We start from the raw sequence: 14,101 nt of genomic DNA, 5'->3' as shown, positions 1-14,101 counted from the left end.
AGAGTATTCAAGGACCTTTGCCAAACATGAGCTCGTGATCTATACATGAGAAAGGCAGGAGAAGTCCACATACTGCAGATTGGGACTGGGAGTGAGAGGTAGCATGTTGCCTAAGGCTATGTATTAAGTTGGTGGACAGGCAAGATTTTAATTTAGGGATTTCTTACTTAAGAACTACAGTGGAACCTTGATTCTTGAACTTAATCCATTTCCAGAGTCCGTTCAACACTCAAAACCATTTGAAAACCAAGGTGCTGCTTCCGATTGGCTGCAGAAACTTCCTGCACTCAATCAGAAGCTGGGTTCGAAAACCAGAACACTTACTTCTGGGTTTTCGGCTTTCAAAAGCCAAAACATCTTAGTGCCAAGGCGTTCGAGAACCAAGGTACGACAGTAATGAAGATACAAGAGCTGGGCTCAGACCATACACTCATTTAGTTCAGCAGTTCTGTCTCCAATTTCGATTTTTCCACTTGGAAACCGACTTTTTTATCCATCTTAAAAACCTCTTGAATTTGAGCATAATGTAACCAGTCTCGCACCTTATTTTTTAGTTTGTCTTGGCTCTGCAGCTTCCAATTGTCTCCAATTTTTTCAATTATTTCCCAATATTTCGGCCATTGGGCCTCCATACTGGGCCTTTTTCGAGCCTTGGCCTCCATCGGTGATAGCCACCTCGGGGTTTTACTCTCTAATAAGTCTTTGTATTTCATCCAGACTGCAAAAATTGCTTTTCTCACAATATGGTTTTTAAACAATTTATGAACTTTAACCTTGTCGTACCATAGGTATGCATGCCAGCCAAAAGCATTATCAAAACCTTCCAGATCTAGGACATCAGTGTTTTCTAACAGGAACCAATCTTTCAACCAGCAGAAGGCTGCAGATTCATAATATAACCTCAAGTCCGGCAGGGCAAACCCCCCTCTTTCTTTCGAGTCAGTTAATATTTTAAACTTTATTCGGGGCTTTTTGCCCTGCCAGACAAACTTAGATATGTCCTTCTGCCATTTTCCGAAGCATTCCACTCTGTCCACGATCTGTAGGGTTTGGAATAAAAATAACATTTTCGGCAGTACATTCATTTTTATAGCTGCAATTCTACCTAACAAGGAAAGTTTCAATCTTGACCAAATTTCTAAATCCTTTTTAATTTCCAGCCAACATTTTTCATAATTATCTTTAAATAAATTCAAGTTTTTGGAAGACAAATAAATCCCTAGGTATTTCACTTTTTTAACCACACTTAATTCTGTTTCTCTCTGGAACCCCTCTGTTTCTGTAGATGTCAAATTTTTGGTCAAAACCTTAGTTTTTTGTTTGTTCAACTTAAATCCCGCAACCCGACCAAACTCTGCTATAAGTTCTAACACTCTTTTTGTACTGGGTTCTGGCTCCTGTAATGTCAAAACTAAGTCGTCTGCAAAAGCTTTCAATTTATATTGTTTCACTCCGACCTCTATCCCTTGTACCAACCGGTCCTCCCTAATCATGTTCAGCAACACCTCCAGGACTGATATAAATAAGAGAGGGGATAGAGGGCACCCTTGTCGTGTTCCTTTTTCAATTTTAAACTCTTCTGTCACCACATTATTAACTATCAGTTTAGCTTTTTGCTCTGAATAGATTGCCTCTATTCCATTCTCAAACCCCCGTCCCACTCCCATCCCTTCCAAATTTTTTTTCATAAACATCCAAGAAATGTTGTCAAAGGCCTTCTCCGCATCAATAAAAATTAACACTGCTCTTGTATTAAGGTTAGTTTGCAAGAGTTCCAAAATGTCAATAATGTTTCTAGTGTTTTCATATAAATGTCTACCAGGGAGAAAGCCTGCTTGGTCCTTGTGAATTACTTCATTTAGGACCTTTTTAAGTCTACTTGCCAAAATGTCTGCAAATATTTTGTAATCCACATTCAGGAGTGAGATGGGACGGTAGTTCTTGAGCTGGGTCTTTTCAGATTCTGACTTAGGTATCAATGTGATGAAAGCTTCCTTCCACGTTTCTGGTGCCCTCTTCCCATCCATAATCTGGTTACATACCTCCAACAAAGGTTGTATCAAGTAGTCCTTCAGAGTCTTATAATATTTGGAGGTAAGCCCATCCGGGCCTGGAGATTTGCCTAGCTGCATACTTTGAATGGCACCTTCAATTTCCTGTGAAGTTATTTTAGAGTTCAAGATTGATCTTTTGTCTTGAGTTATTTTTGATAATCCATTTGTCTTTAAGAATTGGTCTATCTCAAATTCTTTCTGAGGCCCCTGTGCGTAAAGTTCTTTAAAATATCTGTGGAAACACTTCATAATTTCTTCTGGTTTCTGAACCATTCTCCCTTCAATCTCTAGATTTGTAACTGTGTTTAACTTTTGTCTTTTTTTCAGCTGCCAAGCTAGCAGCTTTCCACATTTATTTGCTGATTCAAACGATCTTTGCTTCATCTGTTTAATTTTCCATTCGATTTCTTGATTTATCAATTTAGAATATTGTGCTTGATGGAATTTGATTTCTCTCAGCACTTATTTTGACTTTGGGTTGGTTCTCAATTTTTTCTCTCCCTGATGAATCTTCTCCATTATTTTGTCCTTCTTTCCATTCCAGAGCTTTTTCTTGATTGAGTTTTGTTGTATAAGAAACCCTCTCATGACAGCTTTGCTAGCGTCCCAGATCATTCTTTTTTCTACTGTAGTGTTCAAATTTATCTCAAAGTAGTCCTTTAACGTTTTTTGGGCCTTTTTCACAATCTTTTGATCTCTTAAAAGGGTGTCATTCATCCTCCATCTGAAGGAACCGGTTTGAGTAAGTCTGAATTCTAATTTCAAAGCGTTGTGGTCGGAGCATGTTTTTGGGCAGATTTCCACCTTTCTGGTCTTGGGTGCCAGCCCTCTAGACGTCCAAATTTGGTCGATCCTTGTCCAGGACAGGTGGGCCTCAGAGAAGAAAGTTCCTTCTTTACCTAGGGGATTCTTTGTCCTCCATATGTCAATCAGATCCAAATTGTCAATCAGTTCAAAAAAGGTTTCCGGCAGTCTGCCATCAGATGTTAGGTTTTGATTTTGAGACTTATCCATATGTGTAGACACCACTCCATTCATATCTCCCATCATTATGATGTTGTTGTAGTCCAAATAGTCCAGCATAGTCTCATGCAGCTTCTTGAAAAATTCTGATTTCCCGTCGTTTGGCGCATATATTCCTAATATCAAAATTTTTTCTCCTTGTGTCTGAATTTCAATCGCCAGAATTCTTCCTTGTTCATCTTTAAATACAAATTTTGGTGCCAGGCTCTCCTTGGCATATATCACCATGCCTCTTTTCTTGACCTTGTCTGATGAGATAAATTCTTGGCCTAGTCTTTTGTTGACTAAGACTTTCCTGTGGAGCCTGGTCACATGAGTTTCTTGTAAACAAATAATGTCCAATTGTTCTTTCTTCAATATGTGAAATATTTTCCTTCTTTTTTCCGGGGAATTTCCGCCGTTTATATTCCAACTGAGTAGCTGCAGAGACATCCTGTACTATTTTGTTGCACCTAGAGTGGTGTATCTTCTTTATCCTCTGATCCCGAGGGTGTTGGGCCTGGTCCGCCTCCAGGCGGTATCCCAGATTGTGGTAGAGGCCAATGTGTTGCTGCTTCTTTTTGGAGATCTTCTCCGTGGTCGTGCAGGAACTTTTGTAAGTCCTCTGGTGTTCTTATTTTTACCTTCTTCTGCTTATAAGTAAATGATAATCCTTGTGGAAACTCCCACCTGTAACGAATTGTGTTGAGTCTCAACAATCTTGCCAGTTCTGAGTAGGTGGCTCTCAAGTCCAATAACTGTTTTGGTATATCTCTGTAAATTTCGACCCTTCTGTCCTGTATCTCCAGTGAATTTGCAAAGTGTAGGCCTAATATTTTGTCTCTCTCTTCCCTTGATCTCAAAATTATCAAACAATCTCTGGATCTGTCCTTCCTTACCAATCTTCCCAGTCGAAAAGCTGAAACTATTTTAAAATCACTTTCTTCCTTTATGTCCCAGAATTTTGAGAATTCTGTTGTCAAGAATCCAATCAAATCTTCTTGTTCAATTTCTGGAACTGCCCTCAATCTGAGGTTATTCTGATGATTTTTCAGTTCCACCATAGAAAGATAGGCTTGCTGTTCACCAATTTGTTTGTGCAGAGGCTTGACTTCTCCTTTAACTTCCTCGACCTCTTTTTTAGCTGCCGTTGCTATTTGAATAGCTTCCCCAGCTAAATTACGGTTTTCTTCTGTTGCTCCTTGCAATTTTTCAATTGCTTGAGTATGCTGGGAAACCTGGTCAGTCAATTTCTGGATCGAAGATGTAGCTTGGTCAATTTTTAGTGATTGGTTGTCAGCCTTTTGATTTAAAGCTGCCAGTTGCTCCAAAATTTGTTTCAGAACTCCCTCAGATCCTCCTGCTGCCATATCTTCCTCTGCAGGATTTTTGGGCTTTTCGGCTTCTGCCTTTTGTTCGCCCAGCACAGCTGGGACCGAAGATCTGCGTCCCTGAATCAAAGTTGTTTGTACAAGCTGTGCCTGCTTTTTTTCTTTTTCCTTCTCCTTAGCTTCCTTTGCTTTGGCTGCTCTTGTCTTTCCTGTACCACTCATCAGTCAATGTTCAAGGTCAAATTATTGTTGTCCCATGGGAAAGACAGATCCAGTTTAAAAACAATCCAATGAGAGAGAATAAACATAAAGCAGTTCCCAGGCCTTTATATTTCCAAAATCCTCTAGGGGGAGTGCCACCAAAGTTCAGAAAGAAGAAGGCAACTATTCCGCCATTAAAGTCCCTGTTATGTTAAAAAGAACACAATAGTCCCAGAACAGTAATAATAATAAAAAAAGTCCTGCAGAGTGTTTTTAACTTTTAACAAAGTTTCAGAAAGGTGCCTGTAACTTGTATCCAATCCAACTTGTTTAAGCTCAAAAGTATCACTTACATCTCTAAAAGTTTGTAACAGTTCCGCAGTTAAACAGTTTCCCCTCCGGCAGTCCGACGATTTGGAATTTAACTTTCAATAGCCCCCAACCGAGGGGAGTCAGTCCAGTTTTTCTTTTAAAAATTTACTCACAAGAAAGTCTGTCTTTCCTCTTTATCAGTCACTTCTGAAAGTGCATGAAAGTCCCTCTTTAGCGCTTCCCTTTTCAGCTGCTTTCCGCTTCTCAGGTCCTTTGCTTTGATCTTAAAAGCAGTACCGGAAGGCGGACTTCCTTTTTATCGTCTCCCGGTTTCAGCCAATTTAAAGTAAAATTTGTTCCCCGCATTTAACGTCCTTACTCACGGGTTTGTTGTTTCAGCCAGATCTTTTAAGGAAGAAAGGTCGACGCTCATCTGTGACAGCCGCGCGGCTTCGCTTCCGCAGAAAGAGCGATGAACTCACAGCACCGCTACCCCTCCTTCACTCCGGAGCCCCTTACGGGGTTCCTTCCGTGATTTCAGGGTCGCTCCAGGTGCCCGCCGAGTCCCACGGCCACGGGCTCACTCTGCCCGTGGTTTTTCTTAGTGGGTCGTCGCTGTGCCGTAGCGAACCGACCCTTTCCTGCGGAGCCCCTCTTCAGAGATCGAAGAGGACCGCCATCACAGTTTCGCGCCGCCTCCGGAAGTCCTCCACATGGCCTAATTCTTTTAAATGACTTTGTTTCAAATTACGTTTTGCTACAAATGCTGTGAGTCTTCCCCCCCCCCAACTGGTTCATTTCATTTGCATTTCAAACATTGATTTAAAGTTTTTAATTATCTTTTGTAAGCTGCCAGGGGAGGGCTTTGCTCTGGACACCTGTACATATATATTGATCCTTCCTGCTTAATGTTTATTTGCTTTCTTTCCCCTGTAGAATCGGATATTGCCGACTTTGATGGGAGGAGCTCCCTCCTTTACAGGTTCAACCAAAAACTGATGAGCACCTTCAAAGATGTTGTTTCCCTGAAGTTCAAGAGCATGCAGGGAGATGGGGTCCTATTTCATGGAGAAGGGCAGCGTGGAGATTATATTACACTGGAGCTGCAGAAAGGGAAGCTCTCTTTGCACATCAACCTGGGTATGTTCAAACATTTCGGCATATTTTTCAGCATGGTGGTGGTTGTTATCTTCTTCATCATCCTTTCCTTAAATCTGCATATTCTAAGGACAGGTTAGTCAAAAAGAGTTGGGAGAAGGAGAGTAATCTATTGACATACATATTATGTTGTTGTTTTTTAAACAATTTGTTAAAATATAGTTCTGAGTTTTGAAGGAGTATGTCCTAAGCACTCTTGCTGTACAGATGGCATATCTATACATAAGCACTGTGGCAGGTAACATGCTAACTGACCCAGCCCCCTGAGCTTCAGCACAGAGCCAGTTCTTTACTAGTTATACATCTATTGGCTCCCTACATGATCTGCACTCTGCAGATGCTATAAAATAATGCTACAGCTGCCATTAATTGAGCTTTTGGGTGTGCAGTGTTAGCCTACTGCATTTTGACATCTGTTTATGCCCAGGAACATAACATGCATGTTAACTACCTAGAACTAACATTTGCAAATTACCTGCAATGTTCTGGCCATCAGTTATTTCTGATATCTTCAAGATGTTCTCATCAATCTATGTGCTATGTTCAAATCAAATTCCTTGGCTGAAGTTCTTTGCCTGATTGTGTAGTTGGTGTCCCATGGAAATCAGTAAGATGAGCAGTATGTTAATGTAATACTCTGAAATAAGTATCCCTATTCACTTAGGGATGGGGGCGGGATTTGAGGGTGGTATGCTATGCAATCTGGAACTAAGCTGCCGAGTCCATACTTCCTGAAGCAATGTGTGGGTTGGCATGCTCCAGAATTTATACCCCTTCAGAATATGAATGATGTGATCTGCTCTTTATTATTTCTGTTAACTTTACAATTTCCCAGCTGCTAGGCGCAACCAAAAAGCACAGTGACTTTAGTGCAGTTCAGTGGTCCAAGAAGCAACTGCATGTCATTCTAATTGATAAGTATGGAAGTATTGCACTGGCTGCCAGAAGTGACCTGACTCAACTCAGTATCTTAGTCCTTGTGTTACAGATAGGTAGCCGTGTTGGTCTGCCATAGTCAAAACAATGTATCTGAAGAAGTGTGCATGCACATGAAAGCTCATACCAATAACTAACTTAGTTGGTCTTTAAGGTGCTACTGGAAGGAATTTTTTTTGTTTAGTCCTTGTGTGTAAAGCTCTAAATAGCTCTAGACACACCAACCTAAGAAACTACTTTTTTTCAATATTAAACATCTTGGGTCTTGTGACACTTGGTGCCACTGCTGCTGTGTAATGTCCATTTGGAGTTGACTCATGATAGAGCCTTCTGGGTGGTGGTAAAACATTAATGTTTACCTAGGCATAAAATGACAGATACGTGCTGTTCCTTGACATTTTCAGCTGTCAGGAGTATGTGATTTTTAAGATGCTTTTAATTGTCTCTGAATATTTTAAATAAGTTTGTGTGGCTTTTTAATTGCATTTTATCATGTTTGTGTTTGCTGCTCCTGGGAGCCTTTGGATACAAAAGTTGGATACAAATTTACTAAATAATGCCTATGGGGGAAAAGATGGCTGTGGCCATCTACTAAGCCAAAGCATGCAAGGATGTATCGTTACTTCCTAGACCATTTTAGGAGCAATTTTCAACCTGCTTTCTAGCTGCTGTAAGCATGGAAACCACAAACCGAAAGATAAATACAAAATAAAAAGCAGCCCTAGGACCACTGTATGGAATTGTAAGCAGTTTTTAAAATGAAATTCTGTATGTGTTTCTTTAAATCACACATTAAGTTGCAAATGGGGAATTAACAGGTTTTCAGAGGGCTGTGTGTGAGATAGACATGAGCAAATTAAGGCAGTTCTACCCCTCGCTAGGCTTTCTCCGAAATAAGTGTGCATAGGACTTCAGCCTTGGAAGAACAGATAACAAGTGCATGATAAGTAGTTTCTGGGAAAATCCAGCACACAGTTGAGGATTGAAAGATCTCTTTTATTCAGTGTGACATGGAGCACAGTCCTAAAACATGTTTATTCAACAGTTCCATGAGATTGAATCCTGCTGCGCAAAGACGGCAACCTTAAATGTGCTTAACTATGTGCTGGATTACCTATTTAGAGGTGTTTTCTTTCAGTCCTGCTGCCTGAATGACGTTAATCTGGAGGCAGACACAGATTTCATTTGACTCCACTTAGCTGTGCCTTCTCCATAGGTACCTGGCTGATTCCTTACCTATCCACTGCTTCTTAACCTACACGTGGTATGCTTTCTCTTTGATGCAGGTTGATTTGCTTAGATTGTATCATTGCAAATCTTCTCAGCTGCTTTTATACATGGTCTGCTTCAGCGTGTGTTCATTACAGAAAATCAATAAAAATTGGCTTGTTGGCCTGTCAGCTTGTTAGGAAATATGATTTCTTTAAGGCTTTGATCATTTGATTCATTTTGAGATTGTTCTGCAAACAGCAGAAGCACAGGGAAACTAGTATTTTAGAAAGGCAATAATGATTTATGTGACATTCTGGAGGCAATAGCAGTATTATTTATTCAATAGGATCAGTTTTCCCTCTCTAAAATTTGCAGTGGAACCTCATTCTAGCCTTGCCTTTAGAAATCCCAAAGATTTCAATAAAAAGTATGCATGCCACAGTCATTTGATTAACAAATCCACCACCTCAGTGTGCTAGATATATATAGAGAATTATGTCTAGGGACTAGGTGGTGCCAAGGATTTAAGGAGGTAATAGTAGGGTTGTCTTTTTTTCTTTTTTCTTTAGTTTTGCTCAAACTTGTTGAGCTTTTTTGCCAAAATCACCAAAAAAAAAAAAAAAAAAAAGGTTTCTGAGCTATTTTGAAGGTAAATCAGCAAGAACGACACTGCTGACTTGGGCTGCCATACATTCAGATATTCCCGGACATTTTGCCGAATTTTGGTAATAGATGACAGGAAGGCATTTCTCCCAAATGATGTCATACTTCCAAGGACATCAAATGCAATATGCCACACCCAAAAGTGGCTCTCCTGGTGTGGCAGAAATGGAATGCTAGCTTTGCAGCAGAAGGGGCACTGTTGCTTACTGGGAAGGACAATGGAGACCAAAAAGCAACCATTTTTGGTGTGTCCAATATGTTCACAACTGTGCATGCTCACATCGTGAAAAACTCGTAAGTGACCCAAAAACATCACCAAAAGGGGCAGAACGGGGAAGTGGATGGAACAGGGTGTTTGCAGGCTTTTTCAAAGATGTTTCAGATATACACAATTTCACTTAAACACACAGTGCCTTGGAACATAACCCCCTGTGTAAATTGGGAGTTGCCTGTATAGAGCATTCCTCCTGCTACAGATGTGGTTACATAGCCATAATTGGTGATTCCTTGTGCTTGGTATTCATCCAGTTCTATTTGTTATATATTCTTAGAGTCAGGTTTGGGCAACTCTTATTTATTCTCATTAATTAGCTATCAGATTAATCTGTTAAGAGGCAAATAGTTAATGAACTAAAGCCACTAACAGCTGGTAAACTTGCTTCTGTTCCCTACTCTTTAAAACAGACAAGTTTGCAAGGATTCAATTGTGTTGCCTACCAAAGCTTTTTCCTTCCCTCCCTCCTTTTGGTTAGAAGATGATTCTTTTCTCAGATGATCATTTCAGGGCTGAGGTTGTGCTCCTGCCCATCTGTCCACTTCAAGGATTCATTTCACAGCTGCTGCAGCTCTTCACTGCGCTGGGTCATCTCTGTCCACGCAGAAAACAGGTCTTTGATTCCCTGTAATTGAAGCCCTGCCTTGGGCGAGGTGCGTTAGCTGTGTGTGCTGCATTCAGCTATCGGTATGCAATCAAGCAAGGAAAATAAGAAAGCCTGGAGTAAATGTCTGGAGTGTATAGAAAAAGAGTTCATGTGAAGCATAAAGACAGCATCAGGTTCCCCAAGGAGAAACAATAACAATAACAACAATAATAATAAACCCGTCCTATTTTCCTATTTCTGGTTCTTGTTTCTTCCTTCCTTTTGAAATGTAAACCTAGTGCAACTGTTCATTATTGTCAGCTAAGAGAGCTGTCTCTTGTGGTTAAATCATAATAATTCAGTATCATGTGATATTTCCTGAGCCACATTCTCCTACTTCAGAAATAGAGGATTTTGTCTTCTGCAATGGTTTCCCTGATCTGTTATACTATATCCCAGGGGCATGGACATTTTTCAGGCTGAGGACCTCATTTGCTTCTCTCTCTCTCTCTCTCTCTCTCTCTCTCTCTCTCTCTCTCACACACACACACACACACACACACACACTCTGTGCCTGTGTGTTTGTGTACAAACCATTGGTGGGTGGGATCAGAGGCAAAAGTTGGCATAATAACAAATGCGAATTTAACATCTTTGAAATAGACTAGTTTCTTCACACTGACACATCCCTATCTATCTTCCATCCGGGCAAGCGAGAAGTGTTATCAGAGCTCAAGGACAGCCTGGCAAAAGAAACCCCCAAAAAGCTAAGGATGCAAAGCAGGGCTAGTGAGGGATATTGCTCAGAGAAGAGGGAGTGTGGCCTGAGGAGAGTCCCAAGGTCCATTAAGGATGCATTTGACCCCCAGGCCTAAAATTCCCTTAATCAGAGACATGGATGGAAATTATTTTAAAACAACATTGCATAGCAATCTCTCTCTCTCTCCCCCCCCTTAGGAAACAGATCAAAATTCTAAAATGACAAAATGAATAAGGGGCATCAGGCAAGTAGGAGGAAGATTGTGGGTGGCAAAAGAGCACCAGACAGATTGTAACAATACATAGCAAGAACCAAGGCAGTATATGTTAGAGAGACATTTGAAAATAACAAAATGAATTTCATCATATTAGTTCTTCTGCACAATAGTGCTTTCTCATAAGAAGTTTCCTTACCGGAAGACACACATCTTGCATAGTGACAAGCTTCCTAAAGTTAAGGCAGCAACTAATAATATTTCTCAATCTGTATTTTTAGATGGGTGAATTTTAGGCATGCCTACATAACTAGTGATTCATACAGCCAAATTCAGCCCACCAACCTTGTCTTGTGACCTGTTGAGTGCTTGATAGCCCCCAATGCCTACTTATCCAATTTGGTAGCTAGACAGCGGAACAAGGCTTTTCCTTTTGCAGTTTTACTTCTGCAGTTTAGCATGGTAGCCTCAAGTTCTGAAGGCCTGCTCTGGGGCCTTTTTTATGTACATTATTTTTTTGCCACTTATAAATTAGTGGTGAATGCTTCACCAACAGCATGGGCACATGTAACCTATCATCCCACCATTAGAAATTTCTTCTCAAAGTTCCAATTATTTCTCATGAAATTTTTCAGATGTTTCGCTTAAGAAAGAGTCTAATAGTTTTCTGTGAAATTTCACGTTAAGCAAAAGAAACAACAGACAAAACAAAAACATTAAAAAACAGGCATTTTCAACTCTCAAACAGTAGTAATAGCAAAACTGCAACAATGCTATGATTTGAGAGAAGATAATCCCTGTACGAATTAGCACCTATTCCATCACAAAGAACCAGGTTAGATCCTCACCCTCATCCTTGCCCTAGTGTGAAGTTTTGCAAAGATGGTAAACCAGGCATCCCCAACCTTTGGCCCTCCAGATGTTTTGGACTACAATTCCCATCATTCCTGACTACTGGTCCCATTAGCTAGGGATCATGGGAGTTGTAGGCCAAAACATCTGCAGGTTGGGGATGCCTGTAGAACACTCTTAAATTCAATAAAAGAAATTCTATTAAAAGAAATAGAATCCCAATCGTTACCAAAGTTTATTAAATTTTTAAAGAGGGGATTAACAGGCCAACTCCATTTAAGTATCCTGAAAATGGTCTCTAGATTGAGAACATTAAGTGTTTTGCCACCTCAACTAGCATTATTTGCAATAAACTCAACAACTACCGTATTTACTCAAATGTAATGCATTCCTTTTTTGGCCAAATTATATCTTGAAAATTAGAGTGTGTATTAGATTGGATGGTGCCAGAAAATACTTTTTTGGCTTCAAGGTTTTGAAAATTGAGGTGTGCATTATATTCAATGGTGCATTGAATTCGTGTAAATATGGTATGTAGTCTACCAGAAATTGGTTAATGGTTCATCAATGGACCACAGTCTACCCTATGCCCACCCTGATCTATACTTGTGTATATTTACTCAGAAGTGAGTCCCACTATGTTCAGTGTGGCTTACTCCAGTTGTGTATATAAGATTTGAACCTTTAGATGCAATCTAACACATCCCATTCAGAGTGACTGACTCACTGTTAGTGTGTGTAGGATTGCAACCCTAGTCTAGGTTAAAATGATTCTATGATCAGTTGATATGTGCTATATTTAAGTAGATTTTATTTTCATCTGAAGAGACTGAGCTAAAAGCATTAAAAAGAGAATTAGTTTTTTTTAAGCCTTTTCTCATCTTCCCTTTTCTGATTAATTATGTTTGTGACAACTTTCGAGAGCTTTCCCCTTGTTACATAAACCCATTAACATGCTTTGTCCTCAGCTAATCTCTTTCTTTCTTATTTTTTCATTGGAAACGATGCCTATTATTCCTATACCTAAAGGAGATTAGTGCATTACAATTGTAAAATATCCATTGTTGAAAGGAAGTTTTAAACAGAGTTCTTTGACACTATTAGTCACTCTGCTTTTCATGAGAGAGTTCAGAATATCCCATTGATTTTACAAGGAGAGGGAGGCCATTTAGGTTGAAGTTCTGTGCATTAGGACTGAAGGAATGGACAAACATTTTGAAGTCAAGAGCCACCAATATTTCCTTGGAAGAAAAGTGCCCAGAGACTGCACATACATACTCCAATCATACAGCTACATTGAATACAACACTAAGTTTTGTAATTTCTCTATCAGCTGTGTGTGTGTGTGTGTGTGTGTGTGTAATGCAAAACATGTTGAACATTTCACAACACATATTGGTTCAGAAAGTGTGAATTAGGGTCTGTTTCCCATTCCTTAGTCCTGTGGCAGCACCAGGTCATTCTGCTTTTTTGCTCTTACGTGTCAGGAATGTGGAAGCAATGTAAAGCATGTAACAGTGATGGTGAGGGAGTACAAAATAGAAATGCTGATTGGCTTGTCACAACTGAACCAATATACATGGTCAATTTATTGATGGGGACTGACCGCAGTAATCATATTTTGCTGGTTCTTCAAGATCTCTACTGGTTGCCAGTATGTTTGTCACCACAATAAAAGCTCTAGATTGGCCTATAAAACTGTACATGATTTGGGGCTGGAATACCCAAAGGACTTATTCCCCTGTGCTAATCTGCTTGTAGGATCCTACCATGTGAGAGAAAATGGCACACTTTTCCAGGAAGTCATGGGGACCCAACCAGTCTATTCATCCATGATTTCTGCACTACATGAACATTTTAATTCTTCTGTAATGGTTCTGTTGATTATTGGCTACTTCTTAAAATGCAGTTTTAGGTTCTCTCTCTGTGTGTGTGTGCATATATTGTAGGCATGAGTGGAATTTTTGTAAGGTGCCCTGAACACTATTTTAGAACAAAGATGGGGTATATCACAAGTGGACTTTTTATTACTGCATTTGCAATTGTTTAAGATAAAACCTATTTTGGAAAGAAACTACTTTTGCCATTTTTATAGATGTTTATTGTTTGCTTACCGATAGTTGCCTTGGTGATATTATCTTGTGCTGTTGATAATGATATTGCTGCTGCTTCTCTGCATGGGGTGGTGGCAAAGTCAAGGCTGCGTACAGGTACCAGTCAAAACGTATTAGCTGCTAATCATTTCGGAAGCATGGTACCGGAAACTTAGAATCAATGGGTCAGTTGCAATTTGTGTCTTTTCACTGCCCCTGCAGGAGATGCCAAGCTGCGTTTCAGCAACAGTCACACGTCCGTCACCTTGGGCAGCCTCCTGGATGACCAGCACTGGCACTCGGTCCTCATCGAGAGATTCAATAAGCAGGTGAACTTCACGGTGGACAAGTATATGCAGCATTTCCGAACCAAGGGAGATTCGGATGACTTGAACATTGATTATGAGGTGCGTCAGACTTTTTTTGTGTAGCGTATGCTGTCCTAAGAGAAAT

The 14,101-nt window shown here is 40.1% G+C and overlaps 1 protein-coding gene across 2 annotated transcripts in view; it reads left to right on the top strand.

Annotated features, from left to right (window-relative positions):
• The window catches only part of CNTNAP5 (contactin associated protein family member 5), a 294,516-nt gene that overhangs the window by 129,893 nt on the left and 150,522 nt on the right, over window positions 1-14,101 (top strand). For both annotated transcript variants that reach the window (XM_028742744.2, XM_028742734.2), the window contains 2 exons: window positions 5,837-6,040; window positions 13,871-14,055. In XM_028742744.2, the coding sequence (XP_028598577.2) occupies window positions 5,837-6,040; window positions 13,871-14,055 (389 nt within the window). The remainder of the gene's footprint in view (window positions 1-5,836; window positions 6,041-13,870; window positions 14,056-14,101) is intronic.

This window comes from Podarcis muralis, chromosome 1 (genome assembly GCF_964188315.1).
Source record: "Podarcis muralis chromosome 1, rPodMur119.hap1.1, whole genome shotgun sequence".
NCBI classification, from domain to species: domain Eukaryota; kingdom Metazoa; phylum Chordata; class Lepidosauria; order Squamata; family Lacertidae; genus Podarcis; species Podarcis muralis.
The sequence above is the reverse complement of the archived record's forward strand: the minus strand, read 5'-3'. Positions and strand labels throughout refer to the sequence as shown.